Below are 15,947 nucleotides of genomic sequence, written 5' to 3'. Positions count from 1 at the left end.
CTTCCACTAAGCTGAATTTAGTTGCAGATTATAAAGAATGTAAGACAATTATTGGTTCTTCCACTAAACTGAATTTAGTTGCTGGTTGTAAAGAATGTAATAAATTTATTGGTTCTTCCACTAAGCTGAATTTAGTTGCAGGTTACAAAGAATGTAAGAAAATTATTGATTCTTGTATTAAGCTGAATTTAGTTGCAGGTTACAAAGAATGTAAGAAAATTATTGATTCTTACATTAAGCTGAATTTCGTTGCAAGTTATAAAAAAAACCCAAATAAAATTCAAAGCATTTTATAAATAATTTGTAACCAGAAACAGATAGTGAGCCATATATCAAGCATCATAAGATGACCACGGGATTGACAAAATGCCAAATTCAACCATAATTTGAGTGGATAAGATGTTATAACACTTTATTTAATTCGTTGATTTTTTCTTAAGTCTCGTGCAGAAATTTTAATACTTTTATTAATTTATTAAAATCTTTTAGTCATTGTAACAATATTAGCAAGAATTTGTTAGCACTGCACATGTACTAATGTTTGAAAACTTGGAAATTTTCTCTTTGCTTTTAAGACATTAATTTACACATGTATGATGGAAAGACTATAGATTCAAAATATGTAGAAATGTATAATAAATATAAAAAGTCGTCTACGATCTTCAAATTTACGCAGCCTGTGTCTTTCCCTATTAGCACTAAATGGCTTACAACATTCTTGTCATATCGTATCGATATTGGCCGATATTTAGAATATCGAATAATATCATGCAGGTATCATACAATATCTTGTGCTAAATGGGGTTTATAACAACACCAAAATCATACAATAAAAGTTAAGATGTCAAGTTGTGGTGCAATGAAAGTCTCTAGTTTTTTTAACTTTAGATATATTGTGACAAAGCAAAGCAATTGCGATATCCAGATATGTAATTTTTAATTCTCGTTCTATTTTCAATTTAGAGCAGCTTTCATCAGCATTCCCATGATAGTGAGTTTCCAGTTACTTTGCTGCGTGTGTGGTTTAGTGCTGTACGCATATTTCCGATACTGCGATCCGATGTCTTCCAACAACACGCCTATTCATTCCGCAGATCAGGTGAGATTATTTACAACCAGATATTTGCAATTTACATTTTAATGTGTATTTTTTTATGAAAATAATTTCGTAGTAATATTAAACATGGGGATGGTACTTGTTTGTTATCAAGATATATTCATATTTAATTAATATATAACTATTAGAGTAAAAAATATGATAATTTCTCTGACAATTGTTGCCACCTTTTCCAAGCAATTTTTCAAAATTCCTTTTTGCAACCCTCTTTAAAATTTGATAGCAGATAAGCAAGATCTTTACATCAGACGCATTCACATGGAAAACCATTTTTTGCCATGATTACTAATTGTAGTAACATAAGATCTTAGCTTGAAATGTCAGACCCATAGCTACTGTCATAATTATCGTACTACAGTGTGTGATCACAATCCGATGAAATTTTCATTTTTTTAATGCAGCTCATGCCATATTTTATATCCGTCACTCTGGGCCACCTACCTGGTATACCGGGCCTTTGCATCTGTGGCATCTTCAGCGCTTCACTCAGCACCGTCTCATCGGCCATCAACAGTCTGGCGTCAGTCGCTACAGAGGACTTCATCCGGCCAATGTTTCCCAAGCTCAACGTTACTGCTCTTCACACCAAAATTATGAGTAAGCAAGAGTATTAGTTGTGGAACACTTTTTTTGTAATTTTTTCCCTGTTTAAGCAGTTGCTGAGAAGAGAACATCTTTTTTCTATGTAATTTTTGTTGTTGTTGGAAATTTCTAATGACACTTGTCATAGACAAGCCCACTGTCTTTAGAAATCGATGATTTTAAGCCGAGGGTGCGTCTCTTGTTTTTTCAATAGCACTATCTAGGCCCAAGTGTACGACTCAGCTACACACACGTCGCAACCCTTTTCATGAGGCGGACTTCATCCATGCATTTCATTCACTCATCCACAGATCATAATTTATACATGAATCAGAGAACGATCATCCATGATCCAGTACCCCCCAGTGGTATTACTCTAGACATGGATGATTTTGTAACCACGACAGACTAATAAGCGCGCCAGCCACCACACACGCGCAGTGTTTCTTCGGCCGGTGGGGTTCGAACTCGCAACCCAAGGGACGCGAATCTAACGCCCTACCAACCAGGTTATCCCGGCCCTCATGTAACTTTTAATAACAGCATACTAATTATTCTTGTATTAACCACTTAACTGTTTTATTTTCTTTACTATCTAATAAGATGACACCTTCTATTTTGGGAATATTTTCTTATTTTGATTCAAATTGAATACTTCACTTATCTATGTATTTGAAGTAATTTTAATATTGAATTATAATCACTATGAATGTTGTTTTTATTTTTGCTTACAATTATCAAAATTCAATAAATCGATGCACATATGATATACGGGCAAAATAGTTAAACGAATATATATATATATATATATGAAGATTACTTTTCTTCACTTTAAACCATATTCCAGTGTAAACGTCATTTAAAGTTTATTTTTTACAAATCTTAAATTATTGTTTTTCCAAATTCTCATTTATTTAGCATTTTACAAGTTCCTTAACATCAGTTTATAAATTATCTTACATCCACATGCCGAATCAACTACCAGGTACAAACACCAAATCTAATCTACTCTTAGGTAAAGGAAATGGCACCTTAATTGGGTTGAATCTGATCAAAATCCCAAAACTATCAGCATGCCCTAGAATTAAGACAAATTTAAGTACATTTCTTGAGTAATCATTAAGGATATTTGGTGAGTTTAATAGTCACATTGATGAAAAGAATGTGACAAATGCTCATTTCTGTTGTTGCATTTTCCAATTAATCAGGCCTTTATGTCTTTCATTTATTTTATTACCGCGTCACAAATATTTCACGAATATGGGATGACTCGAATTCAACATATAAAAACATAAAATACATAAAAGTAATAATTCTAGATCCGTTTTTATCAGCCATTTACCAATTCCATATTCACTCGTCCATGATATTATCTTTACTAACTGAATTCCCCGCTGGATACGGTTACTGCTAGCTAGACAATCCTTTTCTAGAGATTATTGTGGTACAAAGTCACCACAAGGAGAATCGAAGTTCTGTACTTTATATCAGAAAACAATGTACGTGAAACTTATTTACAAATTCATAGCATTTACAATCTCTTAATATTGCTAAAAATTCCTATCAGGAACAAATCCTGGAATCACTGGTTTTGTGTGCCAAAATGAAGGCATCACTTTTGTTTAAAACATTAAAAGTTAAAGATACTAAAATATAATTCGTTTGAAAATGGTATTCCATTTCTAAAATTATTTTAAAAAATTATTGTCAAAATATTTCAGAATTATTGCACTTCTAATTGCGAACCTTGCAATAAAATTTATTGTTTAAATTATAACTTCAAACTAAAAACAAAAAACAACAACTTCACAAGCTTTTGATCTCTAATCCATTAACGATAAAAGCCAAAACAAAGTGAAAAAGGTTGTTCCTGGATGCTTTTGTTGATTTCGTTATCGTTTCTTTCAAATTATATAAAATCTCTATTAGGAGATCCTTTCCTGAGAAAATTGAAACTAGAAAAGTTAAAAATGCTTGTGTACAATTTATGCGTTACGTTTCTTAACAAATAAATGAGACGATGAGAAAAGGAGTTTTAGGTGAATCGATAGAGATATCATTATTCATTAATTTTTGGAGTAAAGCATAGGCGACTAAAATATCCTGATTTGATCTTTTTATCAAAACTAGCGGAAGTGATCTCTCAAAAATTTTTTCGCATACTCTCTAATAACGGTTTATCCCAAACAACGCTTTGCACGGGAATAGCTTATTACAATAGTTACGAAATATTAATCTTTGGCATAAATTTGGAATTTTTACTGAATGTATCTTGACGCATTATTTGGCGATTAATCATTGGCATGCGGTTAATAGTATCCGAAAATCGAATTTGTGTTTTAGACTCGTTTTTCCCAATCGATTGAAATAAAATTTTGACACAAAACAACACTTTACTCACAAAATATCATACCAAATTTGATATATTTAAATCACTGAAACTTTGAGTTATCGCATTTATATGTTTCTTAAATTAAAGACCGACAGATTGTCAATCTTTTTTTGGATTTTACTCAAAATTTGATAGGTGTCTAGACTATAAATGTTAAACCTGTGCATCGATTTTTTTTTTATATAGCTCTCTTCGTTTTGTAGTTAATATGCTAACTCATATTCGAACAGCCGGATAAACAGACTTCCTCAAAAAGGATTTTGTTCAAAATTTGATAGAAACCTACAACGACGGTATACCAAATTTCACCCATCTAGATCAGAAACATTTTGGAGTTATCTTTGTCATAGACAGACAGACGGACATTTTCCAAAAATTTGTTTTTCGAATTCTGGGAAATCCGAAACATGGAAATTCGTCAAAATCTCTAATTAGAATTTTTTTTAACGATTTTTATATTTTCTCTATACTACATATGTAAAAAGATGGTGGTTTTCCATTTCCGCACAATGGCTTGCTGGATTTAATCAATCCAAATTGTGGGTTGATTTATTTTGATTCTCAGTAGAGTAAATCATTTGAATTGAAATCCATTGACATTATTTCTGATAACTGCATTCTCTATGTTCAGCATAATTTGAAAAGTCAGATTTTTCTGCATAAAGTACAGTTAAATATTTAAAACCATTTCGATGTCAAAGTTCCACAAACGCTGTAAAAGCACTGCCGGTGTTCCTTTTCTTACGTTTATTACTTTTGATTATCTCTTCATTAATTCGCTATTTATTATTGTGAACAAATTATTTTCCAGATTAATGCTGATGCCCCATCTTCTATGTCTCAGGTCTCGTATTCGGAATTGTCTGCATAGCGCTGTCCTTCATCATCGCTTCTTTGGGGCATCTCATCAAGATGTCGGTCATTATCTACGGAAATTTGGCAGGCCCTAATTTGGCTGTCTTCCTACTGGCAGCCTGCACTACCACCGCCAATGAAGGGGTAAATTGTTCTCTTTTTCTTGATAATAAGATACCTTAAAGAAAAATAGAAATGCTTTATTTATAATCTCATAGGTAACTTGATGAAAGTAAGTTCAAACTGAACTTTCAGATGCGATGACCAAAGATTTGGTCATCATCATTGAAAAGTGTGAAGTTAATGTCAGGATATATATAAATCATTTGGCTTGATTGAATGTATTATCATATAGGTAATAAATTGTACCGTGTTGCACTGGTGATATATTTGTACCGAAAATATTGTAAATGTCAAACTAGAATAGAACTAGTGAAAAATGTTTTCCAATAGTATTTAAGAGTTTTCTTTTATTCTATTGTAACTTTAATCTTTAAGATATTTTTAAACAAATTTATCTTAAAGTTCATTTTAATTAAAAAACAATATCTGTTCATACAATGCAAAAAAAAAAAAAAAACCTTGAAAAGTTCCATTTTTTAATAATTCTACCTATGAAATTTTGAGGTTAATTTTCTTGAATAGCAGTCTAGTACATTAGGACTCTGTTGCTGGAGTTTATTAGAAAATATTCGATATTTTATGAAATGACTAAAAAAAGAGGACGCACACAGGTGGGAAAGATGATTACTAGTGTAGAGTCAGTTGAACTCAAGTGAGTAGTTGAGCGATGTCTCTCCAACAAGTTTTCTATGAGCCCTTAGTGCTTTTACGTCTGTTAAAAGTGATTTAGTTCTGGCGTATTTTTGCTTTCTGCAAGTGGTATTTTGTGTGCGCTTTGCCTATGTTTTGTTACTTGTATATCATGTTTTCATAAAGAAGAAAAAAACGAAGTGACATTATCCTTTACTGAGCCTTTGGACTTTTCACTGTACATAAATGCGTCACATTGGGAAGGTCCCTTAGATAAAGAGATGAGAACCCTGGTTATGATGGTTAGTTCTCTCCACCTTGATGGGTATAGAAATGGTGCAGGGTCGACTCACCCTGACTGATGATAGAATATGCCTCCTATGGGAAAGATTGTACCTATACCGAAAATAGGTTTTAGGACTCAATCGTAGTTCACACCAATGTCGTTGTTACGTTCAATCATTTAGAATATTTCGTATTCCTTAGGATGGGAAGCGTAATTGTTTGTGATATTCACCATGCAACCAATAATAAGTAGATTTTGAATAATTTCCGTAAAAATATGGACTTAATATAAATTGGTAAGAAATACGCTGAATCAGTTACACACAATTCTATTTAAATACAAATTAAAATTTTTATTACAGTTTTTTCCATTTCCCTTTTATATATGAAAGAAATTATTTTTTAGAAAAGAAATTTGTGGCAAAATTAATTAAATATAACTGATGTTGCTGTAAAAGATTTTCAGAACTATGTATAAAACAATTTATTATTCATTAGTAGAAAGGAATTTATTATTAATATTTTATTACTATATAGAAAAGAATCTATTATTCATCTAAAAGAAACTCTTTCAGAATGGATATAAAGATATGCATTATGAAAAAAAGAGATACATTTTCTTGATAATGATAATTTTATAATTATAAGATATTAAATGATTGCTCTTTATATATTGGATACATTATGTTTCGCATATATTTATTCCATTGTTTCTAATATGTTTCAATTTTTGATGTTTATTTTGAATATTAATTTTTCAGGGTGTCATCCTTGGTATTGTGACAAGCATAATATTAGCCTGTTGTATCAGTTTCATACCCGAGAACAAGACGGATTCTTTTCTTCCGCTTTCCAACGAATGTACTTCGTTAGAACAGACACAACTGAACACAAGCTTTGTATCTACCTTTACCAGTTTTCAAAATTACACAAAATACTCTTATTCAAATGCAACAGTGACATCCTTTAATGCAACAACAACAGATGAAGGGTAAGTAATGATGGATTATTAAACAATTCAATCTAATGTAATAAATAATCGATATATTAACTAATCCATCGCATCTGTCTTGAAAAAAAATTGATAGCAGTTCAGGATATTGTGTGAAAGATGAAGAAATTATTCCAAATTTTGCTTTCAATAAATTTTTGCTATCTGTGGACATGAAAAATATTTTGGATTTAAAGAAAAAATATGAGAAAAAAAACATGCAAACATTTATTGTCGCTGAAGTAAGAATATTCTTAACGAACAATATAGAGTTCCAAACGAATTTTATTATGTTGGAATTAATTTATTTTTGACTAAAATATTGTCAACTAAGGAACAGAAACTTCTTTTCTGATTATAAATAGGGAAAAAAAAGTGGAAGTGCAACAAAAAATAAATGATGCAGTTTTCTCAAGTCTAAAAATATGATAAAAAAATGTTTAAAAGGTCAAAGTGAATTAAAGTAAATATATCTCTAATGATCTCTATGACATGCAATATTTATAATCATATTCATTAGATATCTAAATGCGATAGTTGTTTTATTTGTAATTGTAATTATTTCATTTATCCATGTTTCTTTGATAATAATAAAGAAGGTTTGTATGTGGTGGTGCTCTATAGGCCAACAATCAGATCTAGACTTATAAATTTGTCTTACAAGACATGCTTTGGTAAGTCTGAATGTGCATTTTGGAGAGCTTATTTTGCAATTTCCATTAGAATTTTAATTAAATAAAAATGAAGGGGGGACTTTGATGTTCTTCTGCAAAAACTTTCAACAATATTATGAATCAAAACTGATATTACATCATTTAAAATTTCAATAATTTGTCTACTTAATGATATCAATTTAGTTCACCAAATGTTTTCTAAATTTTCTACATTTTTTTAAAGAATAATTCCTTGCATTATTTTTTAACAATAGATTTCATTGTTGTAATGCAATTCAAATGTCTTCATTGTTTCATCAAACATTTAAATGCATAACTTTGTTCCATTATTGAAAGTAAAGGAAGAAAATGTTTGCAGATTCATTGTGAGATGACATCTTACATAAGGGACCAGAAAGTATAATTGCATTACCAGAAAAGATAAAATACAATTTAGATTTAAAGTGATTACTGAAAGATTGAACATTTTAATGGCACTGCGATTTTAAGAGATTCATAAAAAGCTTTATGTTGATGATAATTGGAAGTAGTACTATTTAAAATTATGTGGCTTTAATATCTATTATAACTTGATTCTTAAAAAAATATTTTGTTAAAGAAATCATAAACATTTTAAGTTCAGAATAAAGATTTCTTAAAACAGAGTTCAATAAACATTCCGGCCGAATTAGCTGCTCGCCATAGGTTGTGAGAATATAAATATTGTTACGAACCTGTGATGCTGCTTCCCAGCATAGTTGGTTTCATGGGAGGTCCCAGAGCTTGACGACAAACTTGGCGACTTGGAGATGAATTTGGCGACTTTGGCGCCAAAATAGATTATACCCGGAACATTGAGAATTTTCCCGATCCGTCCAGTAGGAACCGAGTTACGCCTCGAACATTCCTGATTGGTTGAGAGGCTTCTAGCCCCGCCTCCTGAGACCTATAAAAGGAGTAGCCTGCAGCTGCCACGGTGGTGAATTGAGTAGTAGGAAGCGACAGAGAAGAGTAGTCGTGGACCAGTGGAGTCGAAGAGTAGTCGGGATCGACGGTAAAGAACTGGCCTTTCAGAAATAAGCGGAGCAGCGACGGAGTGAAGCTAGTGCTGAACTAAACTGTGCGCTACTGTCTGCAGTAGGGATTTGTGTATGCTGCTGTTATATGCTGTTGTTGCTGCACGTCTCGGCTGAAGATAATCGTCTTCTGAGCTGTATATAGTTGTCGTCTTTGTGCTGTCCTGTGTGTCTTCGTGTAAATAAACGTCGTTGTTTTATTTTCTACTGCCTCCTTCACACCATATAACCCCCACTATCCAAACGAAACCCGGAAATTTCGTAACAATAAATATTAAAAAGGGGTCTCATATTAGATCCTCAATAGAATTTTTAAAGAAAGTTTCTTTTTCATGTTTCTTTTATCCCTCCTTTTCTATTATGTTTCAGAGATACATTTCATATATCTTATATGTGGGTGTCAACCATTGCTCTGATTGCATGTTGGGTCATTGGTTATGTAGGAAGCGTAATAATATCACTTTATAAAGGTAAGTACAATATATAGATTAATCTGAATTATTTATTCATTAGTGTTTTATAATCTGCAATAAATTTTGAAATATTTAAATTTAGGCATTTTCAGTTTTTGAACTGTTATATTTCGGAATATAAAATTTTTTCAGTACTTTTTTTATCAAATTCTTTATAACTCTTTACTTTTCCATTATATTATATACATATATAATGTCTGCTATAAAATAAATTATAAATATTATTTAAGGTTAAATAGGATAACACTCTACTTTCATCTATAATTCAAATGCAAGAATTAAAGAGATGAAATAAAATAAATTAGACGCAATGCATGCCGTTCTTTTTTTTTTTTTTTTTTTAATTTTTACCATTATATACCTTATTGTTACCTGAATTTGGTAGTTTCGAAACACCTTGCCAAAAATCTTTCTATTAATTATTTAGAAAATTACATCTCTTTATCTGTTGTTCAAACATATCTAGATATGTTTGATATGATATAGATAGATAGACAGATATGTTTGTACAAAACTATCTGCTAAGACAAGCTCTAATACCGATCCTTTAGCTTCTGATACGACGTAACTATAGATACCTTTAGAAAGACACGATTGAAATTGATAAACATTAACGTTTTTTATGCCCTTCTTAATTTTTGTAATAAGCGTCAGAATCGATAGAATTCATAATTCATTTTAACATGTTATATATCCGTTTTTCAAAAAATTTGCAAAATTCCAAAGATTTGCCTTTTAAAGAAACGACAAGAAATTAAATCTGGTATCTCTTACAATTTTGAAATAATGGAGTGAATGAAATAAAGATTTATAAATCTAGATTAGCAGTGTTTTTGGCAAAAAATTACAGTAAAAAGTTAAAGATGAGTTATAACAGAAATCAGAGTACATATTTAACTGAAAATCTGCATCGGTAATTTGCTACAGAATAAAGTCGGTTTAATAGACGTAAGAAAAATTTTACTTTAGTATTTAAATAATTTTTTAAAGGAAAAACAGCTATAAACTCTTTCTTATCAATTTTGGAAAATTTAGAATAAAAGTTATGAAGGAAATCTTACGAGATACGAAATTGGCATATAAAAAAATCAGTTATATTAAGCTGGTAAATTGACTCTGGAATCTTTCATTTCTCACCACAGTCGATGATTTGTTATAGAATTATTTTTTTTATTAAACATACAAATATTTTCAAACTTAATCTGAATTAGATATAAACGACAAATTCATTTGCAAGTAGCATCAAGTTTTTCTGCTCTGAAATAAGAACCACTCGAAATATTTCTATTGCTATCGGAGAAATCCATTTCTACTTTCCCAAATATCGTAATTAAACTTAGTGCGCCCTCTATCGCCGTTCTTCCAGTTCTTCTATAAATTGATCGGTGAAAGTCATTATTAACTGGTACGGAAGATTATCTATCGCCTCTGGACTTGGGGATTTCCATTAAATTTGATTATCTGCGTTTTCTAAGTTTACACAAAAAAAGCTTTCATAAGCTAATTTGCATAATACCTATATTAGACAAGTATATTAAATGTCTTATGAATAGTTTAGACAATTTTCATATTTTTTTATTGAGTTACTGAATTTATTCTATTTGAAATACATATATTCTTTTAAATTTAACTAAGAAATTCTGAACTAATTTTTGGATATTTCTCATATTTTGATAATACCATGTATACTTGTTAAATCTAAAGGCTAGTTAGAATTTAGTTAATGTCATATTGTTAATATTTCCAAAAGCTATAGAGTTAAACATAAGTATTAAATATGATGGCAGTTTTAATCCACAAATACTACAGTGAGTCATTTAAAACTCATTATAGTTCTTTTTAATCAAAAAGAGTCTAAAAAATTTTAAAACTCTGCATTTTCATGAAAAGTGTGAAAAAAAAAAAAAGAGCCTAAAAGTATACATAAAATAAAAATGGATTGGTTTACTTTTATCTTTGGGATTAATTTTGGCGCCTGCTAACGCTTTTGAATTCACTTTATGCTACGACCATAAGCAACAGTGAATAAAATATCTTTTAGCTAGCGTTCCCAAAGGCGGTGGAAACAGTGATAGCTCAAATTCGCTAAACCACATCTTTATCTAAAATATAATTTAATTATAAATAAAAATATTTATATATTACAGGCAAATCTATTCTTTTTTTATTAGATGAGCCGGTGAAATAAGAAGTAATTGCCTAAAAATATAGGGTTGAAATGAAGTCACACGTTAGTCAATGTTCCAATTAAAAGAGTGAGAATTGAAAATTTTTCACTTTGTAGTTAAAACATATATTGTTTTAATATTCACCATTTTATTGATTGTCATTTTTAAAAATAATTGTTAGAGAAAATGATCAAAGTTTCATATTAAAAGAAAATATATTTTACTAGAATAGCTCATAAATGCTGAAAATTTTATTTTCCATTTATTCAAACAGATAAAAATAGAAGGAAAGATAGAAAGAAAAGTTTCCATAAACAAATATTCTTTAATGACGCATTCTGGGCGACCATTCAAACAGCTTTGTATAAACGGTGCAATATATTATTTTTTTTATTCATATTTGAAAAACATGGCAATAAACAAATTAAATCTTACATATAGTTAATTATTTTCAGGAGCATAAAATTTCGCTCCTTTGATTTTGATATCTAATAGAATTTTAAAAAAAATGAATAACTATATTGTATGTAAAATATCAGACGAAAATAATTTTTTAAATACTTCTTCATATAATAATTCAGGAAAACCGGAAGATGTCCCAGAAATTTTGTTGTGTCCAATCAGAAATCGGTTCTCTAAAAGGAACTTAAAAAATAAAGTTTCAGAAAGAAAGGACGATGACGAATTGGAAACGAAGGTATGAAATTTGATTTAGTAATATTTACTTCATATTTTTGTAAAATATTAATTTAATAAACTAATTCATCAGTTATCAAATCAAACAAGTTTATAAAAACTCAAAATAATTTTGTTTAATCGAAATACGGCTTAAAAATGTTTAACTTATTTCCTTTTAATAAAATATATAAGCTGTAGATTTTGAAGAGAAAAATATGTTGAAACGCAAATAAATTGAGAATTACTTCTAAAAGTCAATTTTAAAAAGAAATGGAACTATTTTTTTGCATAAATATGAGTTTTCATCATATTTCATGGAAGTATGATGAAATATGATTTCATGGAAGTATGATGAAACATGATTTCATGGAAGTATGGTATTTCATGGAAATATGAGTTATTTCCTCAAATTGTATCACTAAATGCAGATTATTTTCTGGTCTAAAATGCTTTTTAAAAATATTTTTATCGTTTATTTTTAAAAGAAAATAAATTTTGAATTTTTTGTTATGATACTTTCAAATTTTATTCTTCTATCCGTTTTTTCATTTTATGCAGCTGTAAAAATTTTCTCTTTAAGAATATATTTTTGCCAAGACAGCCTTATGAGAGAGCATGGTTCACATTCGACAATTAATTTATGGAAGTTCTGTCATTTCGTGCAATATCTCTTTTCCAATATATAAGTTTTAAAGATATATATAGTATTTTGCAGTCATAAACTAAATGGAAATTGCAACATTTGCAGATAAAATATTACAAAGTTTTATTGCAATTTAATTTAATGTGTCCTTTGAGTTTGTCACCAGTATTGTAGCCCAGACAATCAAGCAAATTGTTCTTCTTGCAACCTAATACTTAATATTATTTAACTTGTCAGACATCTTGATTTTAGACTGATTGATTCCAACTCAAACATTTTTTATAACAGATCAACTCTAATGGCTTCTTTATCGTGGTTTCAAAACAGATATTGACGTTGTTCTTTTAAAAGGGGTTTAATATGTTTCTTTACATCACTAAGAATGTTAACAGTATCAAGTTGTCAAAGTGAAAAATCAAGATGGCTAACAAGAAAACAATAATGTGAGCCCAATTGTTGGAGGAATTATTCCAATTACTTCCTTTAGTTACTATATTGGTGATAGACTCAAAGGGGAGGGGCATCAAAGTAGATTCCAACCTTAAAAGAATATTCGGTACGACCGGAGGTTAACTCCCTGGTTGGCGCAATTTTCAAAAATCGCCAACTCGCCAACAACGGCCTTGCGTCGTGTTTTGCGAAATGTTCAAAAACGAGGGAGTAGATGTCCCTCGTACTTACGTAATAAAGGCGAAAGATAATAGGTTTGCCAGTATAGAGAATACGGAGGTTGCCAGCTTTGGCGCGTTATCGCAACTGGGCGAAGAAGGGGGTTAAATTCCGGTTCACCCGCATATTCTTTAAATATGTTAAGGCAAAATAAAGGCATGAAGCAAACTTTGAATTTTGGCACAAATTCGTATTTCTAGATATATACATTTTAGAGCTTTTTCATGATCTTGTTCAAAATTTCTCTATAAAAGCATATATATATATAAATATGAATGATATTTTGCTATCAAGAACCAAATGGATGTTACAGGATTCTCCATGAAAAAAATATTTAAAAATAAATTGTATAACAAACCTTTATGTATGCAGAAGTTAGAAAACAATTGCGACAGAAATGTATGCTCAGTCGAAACTCTGGTTAACCAAAATAACAATAAACACTTTGCTTTCTGAAAAAGTATTTTTTACTGCTGGTTCGTAATGAGTTATCAAGCTTTTCAACTTTGAAATCGAATAACTATTGTGCGTGTTGCTGATTTGAACAGCAAAAAGGCATTGTTACGATAATCGTCTGATGGATGTACTGTGACAACAGAAAACGTCACTTTATTTCATAAGAAAATAGAGAAACGTATACAAAAGCAACATTTACAGAAATCAACAGAATACACACAATCAGCAAATCGATACTAAACAACGGTACATTAGCCTTTACCTCAGTCTTCAATATCTCATTAATAGAATTGACGCTCATGCACATTGCTCCACTTATATAGCCTTTGTGGCAAAATTCCTAGAAATTCGTGTTCATCTCAGCTTTTTTAAGATAGATATCTCCATAATTCTTGTATTTTTGAAAGCCTATATTTCTGCCAACAAAGCTGCAAAATTTACAACCATGTCATCAAATAATAGAAAGAGTCAAGGGCTATTGATCTGGCATCTTTTCAGCATCATTAAATAAATCTTTAAATCTCTCTTCTCTATTATGAGACTAATGCATAAGTTAGTAATATTGCAGATTTGATTCATATCGGTACTTTTTACCATAATAAATTAATTTAATTAAAAGAGAATTAAATTATTAATTTCGAAAGAGGTGATTGTATTATGTCTATACAGATATAGATGGGATGTATATATATATATATATATATATATATATACAAAAGTATTAGAATCAAGTTAATAGGAAAAACAAAAAACAAATAAAAATTAAACCAAAAAAATTATTAAAAAATATTAAAAAAGAATCCGGCCTGAAGACTTTTTCAAGGGTCACCCTCAGGCAGGGATTCAAATAAAGGGATTTTTTCTGTGAGGACATACAGACATTAAGTCTAATAATGATTCCTCGTGACCCGAAAATCCCCCGAAATTATGCTCAAGAGATATACCATTTTAACAGAAAGGAAATACAAAATAACAAATTAGAAAAAAACCACAAAGTAAAAATACAATAAAAACAATAACAATAAAAACAAAAACAGCATTAAAATTAAAATTAAAATTAAAAACGAAAAGGCCAAGACATACCATCCAACAGTGAACGAAACTTTAAACAATCGATTGTGATTTCCTGTTTTTGAAAGTTAACGGTAAATTATGTAAACAGAGGTAGGCACCCAGCGCCATCTATTGAGTGATCCAATATGCAAGTAAATTTCTATTTTTATTTAAGCCAAAAGATTAATCCCAAACCATACCTTGTTTAATTAAAAAATTGACATTACAGTAATTTCTAGGAAAATCATTTTTAATTAAATTTTTAAGGAGGATATTTGATGCTTCAATATAAGAATTTTTATTATTGCAAACCCTTTTGATCCTGTTAACTTGTGAGAAAATAAGATTTTTGAAAATTTTAGAGTTTAGATTGGAATGGTAGTTACATAGTTTTGTTATTTTAAAGTTGAAATCATCCCTTTTATCGTATATACCAACTATTGTTTTATCATTAGCAATTTCGATTTTTAAATCTAGAAAGGTAGCCTCAAGTTGATTTATATTTGTATCTTTTAGAATTAAATCTTTTGGATAGCAATTAGTAATAATATTAGTATTGTCGAAGTTAATCAAAAGTAGGTCATCAATATATCTCCACCCGTTTATTAAATTATATTTAATTATTTTTTTCTCATAGTAATGCAGGAAAATATTAGCTAAAGCACTTGAGAAAGCTGTCCCCATTGGAATGCCCTTGACTTGTTTATAAAAATTAATACCATTAAACACGTAATTTTCAGTAATATTAAAATTACATAACTCAAGCCAGTTATTTTTAGGAATGATATTTTCATTTAAATATTCGTCATAAATAAAAGTGCAGACCTTTATTAATTTTTCATGAGGTAGATTAGTGTATAAATTTTCGAAATCAAAAGTATTAAGTTTATTAATGTTGTTATCTTTAAGAAAATCCAATACTTCTTTGTTACTAGAAATAATAAAGTTGTCTTCATTTTTTATTTTGTCCAGGATAATTTTTAAGTATTTAAAGAAATGTTTACCCGTATAGTAATTATAACTACCAGTGCTACAGGTTACGAATCTGAATTTTAATGGATTTTTATGAAATTTAACTGTTGGGAATAAATAAGGATAGTTAA

The 15,947-nt window shown here is 29.8% G+C and overlaps 1 protein-coding gene across 5 annotated transcripts in view; it reads left to right on the top strand.

Annotated features, from left to right (window-relative positions):
- The window catches only part of LOC129968560 (putative sodium-dependent multivitamin transporter), a 31,065-nt gene that overhangs the window by 14,640 nt on the left and 478 nt on the right, over positions 1 to 15,947 (top strand). For all 5 annotated transcript variants that reach the window (XM_056082612.1, XM_056082576.1, XM_056082603.1 and 2 more), the window contains exons 8-13: positions 964 to 1,099; positions 1,519 to 1,714; positions 4,936 to 5,090; positions 6,746 to 6,975; positions 9,074 to 9,174; positions 11,927 to 12,042. In XM_056082612.1, the coding sequence (XP_055938587.1) occupies positions 964 to 1,099; positions 1,519 to 1,714; positions 4,936 to 5,090; positions 6,746 to 6,975; positions 9,074 to 9,174; positions 11,927 to 12,042 (934 nt within the window). The remainder of the gene's footprint in view (positions 1 to 963; positions 1,100 to 1,518; positions 1,715 to 4,935; positions 5,091 to 6,745; positions 6,976 to 9,073; positions 9,175 to 11,926; positions 12,043 to 15,947) is intronic.

This window comes from Argiope bruennichi, chromosome 1 (assembly GCF_947563725.1).
Source record: "Argiope bruennichi chromosome 1, qqArgBrue1.1, whole genome shotgun sequence".
In the NCBI taxonomy this organism is placed as follows: domain Eukaryota; kingdom Metazoa; phylum Arthropoda; class Arachnida; order Araneae; family Araneidae; genus Argiope; species Argiope bruennichi.
Note: the sequence above shows the minus strand (reverse complement) of the source record. Positions and strands in the feature narration are given on the sequence as shown.